At 43.8% G+C, this 15,257-nt stretch overlaps 1 protein-coding gene across 1 annotated transcript; it reads left to right on the top strand.

The window, feature by feature from the left end:
* Positions 1 to 291: 291 nt before the first annotated feature.
* Positions 292 to 15,012, top strand: Cpo (carboxypeptidase O). Its single transcript, XM_076549419.1, is given in 11 exon segments — positions 292 to 326; positions 328 to 379; positions 2,793 to 2,873; positions 2,876 to 2,899; positions 4,470 to 4,625; positions 5,662 to 5,824; positions 7,540 to 7,654; positions 7,656 to 7,734; positions 13,799 to 13,883; positions 14,690 to 14,778; positions 14,780 to 15,012. Coding segments are annotated over 11 exon segments (975 nt in total). The 3' UTR covers positions 14,876 to 15,012.
* Positions 15,013 to 15,257: the final 245 nt, after the last annotated feature.

Here is a 15,257-nt window from a genome sequence, read left to right as displayed (position 1 = left end):
CAAAACTGTTCATTCTCAGTTGCTTGTTTGTAAAGGTCCATGGGGTGGTTTGGGGGGGGGGCGGTCCTTGGTGGCCCAGGAGGTCTTGAAAGGAAGTGAGAGGTGCGAGATCATAAATCATGGCTTTAGTTCTCTGGTTTGCTTGTCACGTGACTTTCGCAGTCTAGAGCTGCGTGCAGAGTTCTGGGTCAGAGTGAAAGAACGTTTATCTCAACTGGAGGCAATCAAGCAACCTGCCTCGTGAGCCTGGTCACAGCGTGGTCCTTTGGATCAGTTTAGATCTATCAGTGGATGAGCCAGGTCAGCCAGAAGTATGCGGAAGTGGCGACAGCGTTTCCTGGGAATGACCTCTGAGACCTGGCCCACGTCCTAACTGAAGGTGAGTGCGGAGACTGAGCCTGACCTTAGGGCAGAATCTGCCCAGTCAGAAGGCACTGCAGGGGCCCTGTCAGAACTGCGGGACAGTTCAAAGAGCCTTTTCCACCCAAGTGGGCTTTTGCCCATGCCTGCTTCATAAAGCTCCTGTTCTGAGGCATGACAGGACCCAAACACGGAGGAGAACCCATGAGCAGATCACCCCATAAGGATTCATTAGAACTGGCTCATTTTCATCTCCTCTGTTCTTTGTTGTTGGTGGTAGTTTTTTATCTTCTCCCCTCCTCTCCCCTCCCCTCCCCTTCATGTGCCTGGGCATGCTTGTAGACCACCAAGGACAACTTCCAGGACCTGGTTCTCTTCTTCCCCTATGTATGTAAGTTTTGGAGATCAGACAGGTTATCCGGGTGGGGGGCAAGTGTCTTCCTGCAGAGCTATCTTGTTAGTCCAAATGTTTTGTTTTAGAAAGAGAAACACCCACACCCACACACTCCTAAAAATGTTTTAAAACACAGAAAACCTTCATTTATTATTCTGTGGCTTTACCACAGAGGAAACAACCCTACAGAAGTAAGGTGATTTATACAAGGTCAAGGTCCGGTAACCAGATAATTGTATAACCAAAGAGGTAGTTAGTGCCCCAGTTCTCTTACTTCTTTGTGTGGTAAAAATAAATAAATGAATAAATAAATAAGTAAATAATGTCTGGGGTCTGTCACTCTTTCATAGGGCAAGAATTTCTAAGCTTTTAGGTCTGGACCAGGGAATTTCTATCCTGACTGGACATTAAAATCACCTGTGGAGTGCGGCCAAATGACCCCTCTATCTCAGTCCCTCCCAAGCAGATGGCCTGGTTGTTCTAAGATAGGGCATGGCATGCTTTGAAAGCTCCCAGGTCAGCCTAACTGCACGAAAACAGTAACCTTTCTTTTCCCCCTTCTCCCCTTATTCCCCTCCCCCGTTTCTGTCACACAGGGGACATAGCTGCCGTCTTTTACACACTCAGCAAGCTGTCTACCACCGAGCTACATCCCCATCCCTTTTGACTCTGTTTTATGTCAGACATATTCTCACAGATAACTTGGACTATATGCCCATGCCATCATCCTTGACAGAACAATAGTCTTCAAAGGGTACTTTTAGAAGAAAATTGGGGGTGAGGGGGCCGTCAGGAACTGTCCTGGAAACCTTGAGGGACAGGGGAGGCCACAGGAAGAAAGTCCCTTGACTCTGACAACCCCAGCCATGCCTTGGCCTCAGCTTGTAAGTATCTTATGTGGAGGGTGGCAAGTTTTTGCACCCTGATGGGCCTCTCCGCTGATGCAACAATCCAAATCAGACCAAATTAGCAAAAGGCCCGGTTTAATGTGTGAAGCGTTCCCGGGTGATTCCCTGGCCTGCAGAGAGGAGATGAGAGACCAGACCAGAAGAACCACATGTCTGTTTTCCGGGATGCAGCTTATATACCCTGTGGGAGTGGTCTTGAGCCTCTCTGGGGAAGAGCTGTGTTTGGTGGGCTTTGAAGGGGTGGGTTTAGGGAAAGAGATGGGGGAGGGGAGTTGAGGTGGGTCTTCCACCAGACAGAGGAAAAGTCAATTCAGTTCTCAAGACTGACATATAGCCTGGGGTAGGCCATTAACAAATCCAAGACAGATACAGCTGTTCCAGCCTGGGACTGTTTAGAGCCCTTTTCCACCAAAGAGAACCTAAAAATAGTGTAATCCCCACCCACCTCTAGGAAGAGGGCAGATGGGCAGGGAAGGAAGAAGATGGGGGTGGCTATGGGTGGAGGAGTAGCTGGAGAATTTAATAAGCACGGCACAGCGTATGAACCTTGATCTGCTTATAGTTTGGGGAAGTTTGAGTGAAGGTTTGATTCATTTAGAAATACTTTTGATTCTTGAACATCACAGCTGATGCATGCCTTGCTTGTCTGGGTGAGCTATGTGTATAAAGCCTAGAAGTGTAGAAGCCATGTAGAAGCCATTTAGCCTCTTAGTTTGTGGGGCAGTTGCCTTGAACTTGAGGTCCTTTTGCCTCTGCCTTTCTCCAGAGTGCTGGGATTAGGGGCATGTGTCACCACACCCAGTGTTTAAACGTGTCTGTCAGGTGAGACCACTATTTACATCACTTTTATTTGCAACCATGGGATACTTTAGGATGCAGGGGGAAATGATTCTTTGGATGGGGAATCAGTGTCCAGTCCTAAGAACAACCATCAAGGCAATGGGCAGGAGAACAAGGTAGGAGAGGAAAGGACCACACTGGTGGGTATCTTCACTGGAATCCCTGTCACCATCCCCGAATCCCAGCGGGAAGTATGAAAGGGCACTGTGGGGGGATGAAACAAGGTGGCTTTGCAGTTTCTTACAATAGTGATCATTTGGTTTTGGAGCCTGAATGTCCCTCTACCCCAGATCAGCAAACCATCCAACAGTCCCAAGGAGATCGTTTGGATGGACTGTGGAATTCATGCCAGAGAATGGATTGCCCTTTGCTCTTTTGCCAGTGGTTTGTGAAAGAGGTAAGTGTCTTTAGTTTCCTCATAATGCTAAATCACGCCATTGAGTACCTGTCACTGCCGAGCTCGTTAGCAGAACGCTTCTCTCTTGTTAACTGTTGACTGTACTGGATCCGTCCCTCACTTTGAGTGAAATGGAATTAGTGAGTAGCCTTGCCAAAAACTGAATATCTTAACTCCATTCTGCTGCATCCAATTTTTTTATTTTTATTTATTTATTTTATTTTATTTTTATTATTTTTTTATTTTTCAAGACAAGGTTTCTCTGTGTAGCTTTGCGCCTTTCCTGGAACTCACTCTGTAGCCCAGGCTAGCTTCGAACTCACAAAGATCTGCCTGGCTCTGCCACCTGAGTGCTGGGATTAAAGGCATGCGCCACCACTGCATGGCTCCAAAATTAGTTTTATTGGAAGCTAAAAAATTATTTTTATTGGAAGAAGATGCATATTGGAAGTCAGAGATAATACTGAATCCTATCAAATAGTATTGGGGAAAATTTCCAACAGTGAGAGAAACATTTCACCAAGTTTCTCTTCTATTAAGGGAGCTTGGAAATAATAACCCATGTGTCTGCTGTGTGGGTCAAGAGATTTCCACATGGAAAACACATAGTGTAGTGAGTTTTTGAGTTTTCATATATTTCTTCTCTTCCCTTTAGGGAATAAGACAACTTTAAAAATGATATATATTTGTTAGTCTTTTGGGAAACACAAATACAAAGAAATAACTCTGGAGGAGTCATTCCTAAGACCGACAGCCGAAATGTCAACTGGGAGAAATACAAATTAACTCCATCTCACACCCAGTGAATGATAAACTTTCAAGGAGCCAGGGAGGAGGACAGAGAAGTAGGGCAGTCAGTGTTTTGTTGTTGTTTTGAGACAAAGTCTCACTATTTAGCCCAGGGTGATTCCAAACTCACTGTGTAGTCCATGAACTCAAGGTCTTAAAAAGCCTTGTTCTGTCTCCAGAGTGCTGGGGTTACTACAGGTGTACCTCCACACCCACACCAGTGTGTCAACAGGTCTGTCAGGCGATTCTGTTTGCAGTCAAATTTGAGAGCCGCTACTATAAAAGACTAAGACAGTTAAGGAGGAGCTGGAGGCTGAAATTGTGATGGAAGTCATCTATTGTAATTACGTTGAAATTTATAGAAAATTAGAAAAGAAAGATTTTTCCTTCAGGACTTTCTTTAGACAGCCAGCACCCAAATAAAGACATGAAAACGTCTTATTAATTATAAAAGCTTGGCCTTAGCTTAGGCTTGTTCCCAACTAGCTCTTATGACTTTAATTAACCCATTTATATTAATCTACATTCTGCTGTTACCTCTACTTCATACTGTACATCCAACTTCCCTGTGTCTAGCTGTCGAATTTTCTGCCTTTCTACTTCCCCGAGTTCCTATCCCTTCCTGGAAGTCCTGTGTCTATCTTCTCCTGCCTAGCTATTGGCCATTCAGCTCTTTATCAAACCAATCGGAAGGTGCCTTAGCAGAGATACATCTTCACAGTGTACAAAAAGATTATCCCACAACAAGAGTCATTCTAGATGTTTCTGCTTTAATTTCCAGATTCTACAGAATGATAAAGACAACACAAGGATCAGGCTCCTTGAGGAGTTGGACTTCTATGTGCCTCCACTCCTCAGCATTGACAGTTATATATATCTACACTTGGACAACAGGGTGAGCAGTGTGTGGGGGCCAGGGCTGTGTTCAGGTACTGAAGCCCTCCTACGGTTGTTCTTCTGATGTTAGCCATTCTAGCTATGAAAATCTTTTATAGCCATGTATAGAAAGACACCCCATCTGATCATTTTTAAATCAAAGTCAATGTTAGGATGTGGAAGCCTAATTCCTCCTTAGCATTAGAGTCTAGGGTGGGTCTCATTTATGGTTTTCCATCTACCCAGTTCTCCATTTGGACTTCCTTCTGGCATCTTCTTAGTGTTTATGACTTGCCTACTACCTGATTAGTATTGTATTGATATATAAATCATAAACCTCAGACCAGTTCTAGAAGCAGGAGGGGGGAACAAACAGCGTCTAAGTACTAAACTAACCTGTGGTTTTCAATGTGATCATTCAGAAGGTTAAATGTCTCAGGCTTCTAATGTAGTAAATAGCGGAGAAGTTTCTCCATACAGAGTTGATAAAGCACGTTACTCTCTGAATGAGAGCTCTTTTCTAGAGAACACTTTCTTCCTCTCCTCCATCACTTCCCAGAGTTCCCCCTTTCCAGAAATCACTCCCTCTTTCTCCTCCTCCATCCCTCTCCAAAGCTCTCTAGACCCCTTCAGTCATTCTGGCCTTGTGTGTGAATTAAGTGTCCCCCCACCCCCATAAACTTTCCTGGTGACACTTGTCTTTACCTGCATTTCCACTTAGCAGTCTCCTTAAAAAATGCAAACAAACCAAACAACAACAACAAAAAAAAAACCAAGACAAACAATCAAAAACATCATTTCTGTTATACCTGGAATGCCTTTCCCATTGGTCAAGCTGTTTGCCTGACATTTGGTATAACTCAATCTCAAAATGTAACCAAAGCTTCTATGGGTAAGATCGTGTCCATAGACCTAGCTTATCTACTCAGAAATGAAAGGGCAAACTAGCCCTCAGTTGGATGGCTTACACATCTGTTCACTTTAGTTTGTACAGATGTTCCTAATATTGGGTGTTGCTGGCCTCTCTGCAAAACTAAAATTCACCTATGCACAAATTTTACAATGATAAAAGCATTTTTTTTTCCAGATAGTTCTAGGAAGTGTTTCCTATGTTCGAGGGCCACCTGTCCTCACTGACACTGATTTATGAAGCCTCTGCATGTCAACATCTCTCAGTGCCTCTGTTTCAGGATCCTCTCTGTAATAATGGCACATGCTTTAGAACAAATCTCAATCGAAATCTCAGTGTCTCCTGGTGTGGTAAGTACCTGCTCAGCAGATAAACTGATGACAGCTACTACCAAGGGCTGAGAAGCATGGTGGCTTACCATCTTTGAAAAACCCATACAGCTTCTTGGACATTCTGACTATTTTTATTTCCATTAAAGAGATGGTATCATCTATAGAGTATTCAAGGGCAGAACTCTCTTCAAATGACATTGGCTAAACCAGGACAGAGTAGACCTAGACCAATGTCTTAGGTCTTAGGTCTATTTCTATTGCTGTAATGAAACACCATGACTAAAAAGCAAGTTGGAGAGGAAAGGGTATATTTGCCTTATGCTCTCATATCACAGTTCATCATGGAAGAAAGTCAGAACAGGAACTCCAACAGGAGCCGATGCAGAGGCCATGGAAGGGTTCTTCTTACTGGCTTGCTCCTCATGGCTTGCTCAGCCTGCTTTCTTATAGAACCCAGGACCACCAGCCCAGGGATGACACCACCCACAATGGGCTGAGCCCTCCACATCAATCACTAATTGAGAAAATACCCGACAGGATTGCTTACAGCCCGATCTTACGGAGGCATTTTCTTAACCACTGAGCCATCTCTCCAGCCTGTGGTGACATTTTCTTAATTGAGGTTCCCTCTTCTCAGATGACTTTAGCTCGGATCAAATTGACATAAAACTAGACAGCATAAACAGTCAGGATATGTTTTAAGCCATCACTTGGTTTTAAGATATATAGCTCACCATCAAGCAGATTAAAGCCAGAGTCTCTGGGTATTTTTTACAGCAGGAGGCAGACAGCAAGCAGAGTAAACATTTCCTTCACCTTGCAGCACTTTTGTGTCTGCAAATCTAGATATGCTCAAAGCACTGGAAGCAGATGAAGAACCAGGGGGTGGGTAAGAACACTGGCCCTCACTGAACGGCAAGGATTAAGATGCGGTCCCCATTGCTTGGTGGTCTTGAAAAAAAATGCCTCGTCTCAGTGGGGTTTTGTTTGTTTGTTTGTTTGTTGTATTTAGAACATTGGCCACAGAATCCCATTTTAACCAAAATCCATTATGTGGGTTAAATGTGATGCCACATAGGAGGGTCACTGGTCTAGCATGTAGGGGACTTCGCTATTATTAATGTGGGCAGACTGCCTGGGTATGTACAAAATAACTCTGACAGGACAGAAACCAGTAAGGAAGACGTGGCTGACAAACCTGTGAGAAGCTGCCATCGAAATCTGATTTTGTTTTGTTTTGTTTTCGAGACAGGGTTTCTCTGTGTAGTTTTGGCGCCCGTCCTGGAACTCGCTCTGTAGACCAGGGTGGCCTCAAACTCAGAGATCCGCCTGACTCTGCCTCCAGAGTGCTGGGATTAAAGGCGTGCGCCACCACCGCCCGGCAGAAATCTAATATTTGATTCCCAGTCACCCTGCCCCTGAGGCCCCCTGGTTCACCACAGGTTTAAGAATAGATTATCACACTGCCATTTCATTTTGCATTTTCCCTTCTGAGCCACGAAAGGATGGAGTTTGCGCAGTTGGAGTCTAGCTCTTCAGGCCAGCCCTCGTGCCTTTCTGAGCTCCTCATCAGGTGGCCACTTTAGTGACTATGCAGCTGATTAACTTATGGGATGGACTTGACAGCCACGGACAGGCCTGGCATACCCTGAGCAAGGTTTGCTATTCATCCTGAATAGCTCATTTGTAAACTGAGATTACAACGTGTTTCTGTGACCTCCTGTATTTCCCAGGGATGGACACAATCACAAACTGCCAAGATTTAACATTCTGTGGGATAGAACCGGTGTCAGAACTAGAGACCAAAACAGTCTCAAGCCGTAGAGAAAGCAAGAAAAAAAAAGAGACATCCCGTGCACTCTTATGGGCAGCTCATCCTCACGCCATATGGCTACACCAAAAATAAACCAAGTAACGACGAAGAACTAGTAAGTCCAAAGTGCCCAGGCCTCTAGACAAACCTCCACAGGGCCACTGCCTTCCTTCCTCTGATTTTCATTTCCAAGAGTTTTTGGCTCCATTCTCCATTCCCCCAACCCCCACCATCCTTATTTTCTTTTTCCTGCTTTTCATACCTTGCCAGATGCCTGCCGGGAAGACTCTGGGTTAAATGCTGCTTTACCTACGCTAATTAACTACCTGTTTCATGAAGTGTCAAGTTGGGAGACATCTTAGGTGTTTGGCTATAATATAAATGAGATGATTATGTTAATAATCTGCAGAACTGCGCTCTCCTTTCTGTGCGTTCTGTCGAAGCTCCACTCGGCTATTACAGCTTTTGAACCAGGCCCGAACAGCTTGCCAGCTGTTAGTGGAATATGGCATGTCTAAAATAACACGGCCAAATAATATCTGCTCTCTTTTCTACTAAGCACAGTGCTGTGTTTTCTTCTCGACGCTCCTTGCGCCATTTGCCCAGGAAAATTTGTAAGAGGAAGTGCCGTGCGGATGCAAGCCAGGGCAAGGAGCTTGTGCTCTGTTGTTTTTTTTTTCCCCCCCAGGTTCTTCCCTGAAGCTGTGCTTACTCAAGCTCTGGTGGGCAGGCTCGCTGCAAGGAACTAGCCTCTTTGCCCTTTTGTGAATCTGAGGAGCAGAGTCGCAAATTGAAGGGAGAGCGAATGCAGAATTGCTGTAATATTGACTAATATTAACTGAGGTGGGGTTTTTTCTATTTTAATTATGGTAAAATACACTTAGCATAAACGTGCAATGGCAGCCATTTTGAGGTATGGAGTTCTGAATCTTCAGCGTTGTGTACCAACCCCCAGGACTGCCTTATTGCACATACCCGGTACCCATCACATGACATCCCCCATTTCCCTCTATGCCCAGTTGTGGCAAACACCAGTTTTCTTTCCAAACCTGTGAAGATGACTCGTTAGATGCCTCACATCCGTGGAATAGCAAAGGATTTGTCTTTTTAGGGCTAGATTATTCACTTCAGCACAATATCCTTGGTGTGCATCTCCTGTAGGATATGTCAAATTTTCCTTTCTTGTCCTTTTGGTTGCAAGCCTTTAACGGCCAAACCATCTCTCCAGATCAGCATTTCCTTCATTTTTAAGAGCAAGTAGTATTCCACTGTAGGTATATATCATGTTCTGTTTGTCTACCCATCAGTGGTCAGTTGGGTTTTTCTACCTTTCCGCCCAGGGCTGCTAAGAATATGGCTGCGCAGGTGTCTCTCCAAGATACCACTGTCATCTCTTCTGGACATATCTAGAAGTATAGTTTCTGGCTTACATGGTAATTCTACTTTTGATTTTGAAATTTGATCTACTGCTTTCCATATTGGTTGTACTCTTTAAAATATCTACCTACAGTGCACAAGCTCACACTGCTCCATAGTCTTGCCAATGTCTGTTATTATATTTAAAGAAAAACTTTTTACTTTTAAAAAGAAGGTCTCCATCATGTGCAGATGACAGGGTAGATGAGGGCAAGTCATACCCTGTTGATATGAAAGAGACCAGGTGACCTCTTGGTTATTTTACATCTCTTATCCTTTTCCCACTGGAGCATAATCCATAAGGTACAGGCAAGAACTAAAAGATAACCCCCTAAAGACCTTTGCTGAAGAGAGTCCCCAGTAGTCAAAAATACCCAGCAATACCCAAATACCTTTCTTGAAGCCATTTTCTCCTTCCACAGTTAGAAAAATTCATACTATATGATCATTTTGAAATATGTAGAAATACCTAACATTTGCTTGGATTATTACAACTCACAAAGGGATTTTAAAGCCATTATCTCATTTGATTCTTGTGATGATGTAATAAACTCACTTTGGGAATATATAAATAGAGCTTGAGTTAGCTACATTCCCAGAAACCCCCCGGGAGAGCATGGTGGAGTCTGGGTTGGTCCTCCACATGCTTGAAGCATTCCTATCATCCCCACAAAGCCTCTCTCTGCTTAGAAAGGATTTCTGACTTTTTGAAGCCATTAATCAATTTAGATTTTCAGTCAACCATGTGCTCTTTCATCCTCAGTCATAATCCCTGGTACTTTTTCCTTTGATAGAGAAATTTGCAGAGATGTGGGTGTTAGTTATGAAGCCCAGAACTAGACTCATTCCCCAGCTTCTATGATAGTCATTATAGACTTCTTTCTTTGAGAAAATTGTCATAAAGCCAGATGAATCTCCAGGAACATTAGGACATTTTAAATCTTTAGTGGGAAGGTGTCTTCCACCAATGGAAAGGTCTTCATGGATGGTATTGTCTTTCAATATAAATACCTCAATATTTTTTCATGGGAATGTCATTCCCTTTGGTGCAGGAATACAGATATTATATGATCTGTACCCAAAAGTCAGAGGGTCTCTTGTGGATTGCCCATGTTAGAGCCCTGTGGCCACAGGCTAAGAGGGTATGAGAGAGAGGCTTATGTCAGTAGCCTAGGAACTGCTGGAAAGTGATTCTAACATGAAAATATTGGTAATGATTGGTTCCATACACAGAAACCAGTAAACTTTTCCTGTGTCTTTTGCAGCCTTGGGTGCTGAAGAGTAAGCATAAGCATTCATCTTCAAACTTTTTGATAGGAAATATGAAAAATTTGCACTCTGTGTTAATTTTATTGAATCTTGGCAGTGTTTTCAGGTTCCTGGGGAGAAGCTGTACCACTGTGCACTGCACTGAACCAAGACCCTTGATCCAAGGAGATTTCCATTTCTAGAACTATTTACAGTGACTCTATATTTACAAAACCAAAGCTTTTTAGAGCCATGGTAAATATAATACTGCATGAGGGACAGCTTGGCCGTCACTATGTAGAAGAAGCAGGAGTGTGTGTGTGTGTGTGTGTGTGTGTGTGTGTGTGTGTGTGTGTGTGTATCCACTTTATAAACTGCTTTTGAAATTAGAACACCTATCAGAATTTTAATGTTTTATTTTACATGCTGGAACTATTTACAGTCGAACTCTTTCATATCAACCTGTATCTCAAGCTGTCTCTTCTTCCACACGTCAGGGCCTTCCATCAAAGAATTTGTGCATCTGCCTGTAAATATGTCCTTACAGCCCAAGGAAAGAGCTGTTGAGCGGTCTAGAGAGCTTTAGCAATATATCATGTTCCACTGGGAGTAGGGTTTATCACTTTTCCTAGGGAGCATCTTTAAGTAGAAAAGATGGACATGAACATAACAACTTTCTCTGGCCCCTCAGTGCAATTCAAGAGAAAAGTCTGGTCCAGAGCTCCACCCTGAGATGAAGCAATCCAAGGAGGGTTGGATCTGGTGGCACATACCTTTAATTCTAACACTCAGGCGGCAGAGCCAGGTGGATCTCTGTGAGTTCAAAGCCAGCTTGGTTTATAAATCAAGTCCAGGCCAACTAGAATTACACAGTAAGACCCTGTCTCAAAGAAATATTAAATGTGAAGGGGCTGGTCCTTTAGACCCAGAGCTGCAGGGTCTCCCTCCATGACACAGGGCAACAACAGGATGTCCAAGAGGAGTCCCAGTGAGGACCCAGTATGGATAGAGTAGCAGAAACCAGAGGCCTCAAACAGACCAACGACCCTTTGCAATGAACACTTGCAAGTGAAGATGTATGAATATAAGGGTATACTGCATGATTCAATGTGTCACACTGCAGCTTCCATGATGAGATTTTTCTTTTTTTTCTCTCTTAAATTTTATTTATTTTATTTTGGGGGAGAGTTTGCCGGGGCAGAGGATGGATACAAGGGGACAGGGAGATGAACGATGTGAAAGACACAAAGAATAAATAAAAAGAAAGTTTAAAAAGATAAAAACAAACACACAAACAAAAATTAAACAAAACAACACAAAGAAATCTGTGGCATTTCTATTTTATCTTCTCAGAAAGGACCAAATCTGTCTATAAGCTGAGAATCACAATTCTGTTTTTCTACTTCTTCACAGTAATTAATAGTGAGGAAAAATCCTAGGGAAAATGAGTTTGCTGTCCCACGGTGCAGATTTGAAGAGAATGAATGACAGAGAATAAAACAAGTAAAGGCTGCTCATGAAATAGTTGTTTGGGGTGAGCTTCAGAAATTAAAAAAAAAAAAAAGAGGAGTAATTTGGATGAAAAATGTGGCTTAAAGCTGATTCATGTGACATAAATAGCGGATAGGATCCTCTCAGACCAGTTGGCATGGAATTCCATCCAGCGAAGGACAAGGGCACATGTGAATTGAAAGTGATTAGGAACAATTTATTTCTTTGCTAGATGATTTTCACAAGTGAGTGTAGCCGCTAAGTCCCTGTCCCTAGAACGGCTCTTAGCTTCCTGGGTGACACACAGCGGCTCCCTGAGTCCTTCCCCTGGCCACTCTCGCTTTCTTAGCAGAACTTTTCCTCTCTCCATGTCCTCTTTTCAGAGTCAACTACGCAACTGCCTTGCATTTTGTCAGCGTTTTTCGACCCCTTTCTCTGTTCTAGGCCACACAAAGTCAGGAACTGAGACAGACTCAGAACTGTTTTTGAGTGAAAAGAGAAAGAATCAGTGGGGGGGGGGGGGGGAGGCAGAATTCCCAGTAGTGAGGGGAGAGAAGTAAGAATCAAATGTGTTCGTGTGTGCGCGCGCGTGCGTGCGTGTATGTGTGTGTGTGTGTGTGTGTGTGTGTGTGTGTGTGTGTGTGACATGCAGAAAGTCCCAAGTACCTAAAGGATCTTCCCACCTCTGTTCAAGCACCTCTCTGCTGCATTTCAGCACTCAGCTGTGAATTACAGAAAAGGAAAGGAGAAAGGGGGCGTCTAAAATTAGGCCATTACTAGCTGAGAGAGTCAGGGGACAGGATACACCTCTAAGTGCAGCCTGATATCTGGGACCAATGCCACAGTGCTGGCAGGGGACAAGAGGCTTTGGTGGTGTCTGGGTAGACTCTGAGGAGACGCTGTGGGATGTGGTACCTGGAGGACAGACTGTCATGTTGGGATGTCTGGAATCAGAAATACTTAGGTCTATCAACAGACCTATTTAAAAAGATTTATCAGGAGGACCGTAAACACAGGACTTAGCAGAAGTCCAATAAGTGTTGGCCTTCAGTCATGACTGGTCTCAGGAAAGAATTCGCAGAAAGGAAGACTGAGACCTGACAGATCTTCTAGTTTGGAAAGGTTTCCTGTAGAATCAGGAGACATGAAAGTGGAGAGATGTATTAAATATCCATAAAAAAAACCAAAGAGGTAAAACCGTAAGAGGCTATGAACAAAAAGGACCATGGAAGAGACAAGGCGGGAAGAAAGAGAATCCAGTAGAGGGACATCAGGAAAGGATGGATGGAGAAGTTGGAGAAAAACCGTTTGAGCAAGTCCCTCAAGGTTAGGTCAATAGGTAGAGATTCTAGGTCGAGGGAACATCTTGAGAAAAGAACGGGAAGCTGTGGAACATGGTGCGCATCCAAAGGACAGTTAGGAAGCTCGCGTTTCATTACGATGTAGGGTAAGGGGGTAGGATACAGTATTGGAAAGGTAGATTAGGACCACATTGTAGAGAATCTCAAAATTTAGGCTAGGCAACCTGTGTTTCATTCTGAGGGCAATGAGCAGATACTGAAAGCTTTTCAGCAGGGTGCTGAACACAGATATATGCATCTGGAAGCCATGTGGGATCAACGGGCATAAAGACGGGTGGGAGGAAGGGAAGTGTGTTAGAAGACACAACATTACCGCAATTCTGAGGTAATGAGTCTGACAAGGAGTAACAGCAGCGAAAATCCACGTTGGTGACTTTGAAGGGGAAATAAAGGAGCTAAAGATATCTACAGGACTTTACATGTGTGCTGTAGTCATATGCAAGACCAGAAATAGCAACAGCCTCATTGATGGAAGACATAAGGAAAAGCAATGGGGGTGTGGTTAGTGTGGGGTACCAACAGGCTACCTGGACATGAATGCCCAATGGGAGGTTAGAGAGACAGTCTAAAAACCTCAGGGATAGATCTGTACGAGACACAAAACCCTTGGATCATCGGGTTTATTTTAAAATAAAACCAGCTCTCGGCATCTCCCACCTACAGATTCAAGTTGGACAGAAGGCAGCAGATGTATTGAAAGCAAAGCATGGAACCAATTATAGAGCTGGATCGAGTGCAGATAGTTTATGTAAGACTACTTTTTTAATGGTATCTAAGGCACAGAAGAAATCAATGAAGTCGAGATGGTGAGATGGGCCCAAGAGCAGGAGTTCCTGCGACCCACAGAGAGCTGGACGAATCGAAAGGACCAAGGATCAAAGGAAGACTGTGTGATTCAGTACTGTACTCTCTAGGGATAAAGTATGAGTGCAAAGGAAAAACAATTGATACGCTGGCTCAAACCAGAGTTTTTCCCTGCCTTGAGTTAAAAAGAGCTGGCTAGTTAGAAGGCACAGGCGTTAACAGGAAGGGTATTGTCCTTTAAGTCTTGGTCAGTTGATTACAGTCCCAGAGGATCCACCTGCCAGGAAGGCAGATCAGGGCAAGACTAGGGACAGAGTCAAAAGAAAAAGTTCAGCTGAAGGAGGATGCAGTACTTCTCCCAGCCTAGAGCATCCCTCCCCCACCCCCAGAGCCCCTGGGGTCCACCTACCTAATATTTGTGTCATAATTTTCCTGTGATTCATTTGGGTTTTGTTTTTCTTTTGAAATTCCTTTGTGAGAATTAGCCCATTCATTCTTGCCTCGCAATTTGAGGATGCCTCATATATATTTTTTTTTAAATCTGTTGAGAAACTTTAAGTCTTTGCTATGTTCCAGGCACACAGAAAAGCAAGGCACTAAATACAATACAGGTTGTTTACCCAGGACAGAGGGGTCCCGATCAGGGACAATGCCTTCATGTTACGAACACCCCTTTATTCCCTGGGATGGTGATGGAACTGCCCTTTCAAAGCCTGATTTCGCCATTTCCCTCCTGTTCTTCATTTACAGATGCTACGTCAGGATTCTCAGAAGACTGGGCTCGAGACATTGGGATCCCCTTCGCACACACATTTGAGCTGAGGGACAATGGGACCCAGGGGTTTTTTCCTGCCTGAAGCTCTGATCCAGCCCACACGTGAGGAGACCATGGAAGCTATGCTCACACTTCGTGATAGTGTGTGTGAGAGTTACTGACTCACCCACAGTGCCAGGGAGGCGACAACCACAATCTTGGCACTGACCACGGTGTACTTCTTCACAGCTCTCCCCTAAGTGCCGCCTGCCTTGGCCTGCTTAGTCTCAGTGATGGGAATATGGCTGAGGTGAAGGTGTGCGTTGTTGTACAGAAACCAAACCATGAAATTAAAAATACACTCTATTCTAATAAAGGGTCATGTTAGCATTTTAAACATTTGTTTTGCTGGTAATTAATTTTTATTGCTCTAGAAGAATATTGTACTACTTAGCTATTACAAGTACAAAGCTATAAACTAAACCCTTTTAAAATTCAGTGGTGCGTGCACCTGGACACCAGTGAGAAAATTCTGCTGATCTGGTGGTGCTCACTGATGCATCT

Source organism: Peromyscus maniculatus, chromosome 13 (assembly GCF_049852395.1).
Source record: "Peromyscus maniculatus bairdii isolate BWxNUB_F1_BW_parent chromosome 13, HU_Pman_BW_mat_3.1, whole genome shotgun sequence".
NCBI classification, from domain to species: Eukaryota; Metazoa; Chordata; class Mammalia; order Rodentia; family Cricetidae; genus Peromyscus; species Peromyscus maniculatus.
Note: the sequence above shows the minus strand (reverse complement) of the source record. Positions and strands in the feature narration are given on the sequence as shown.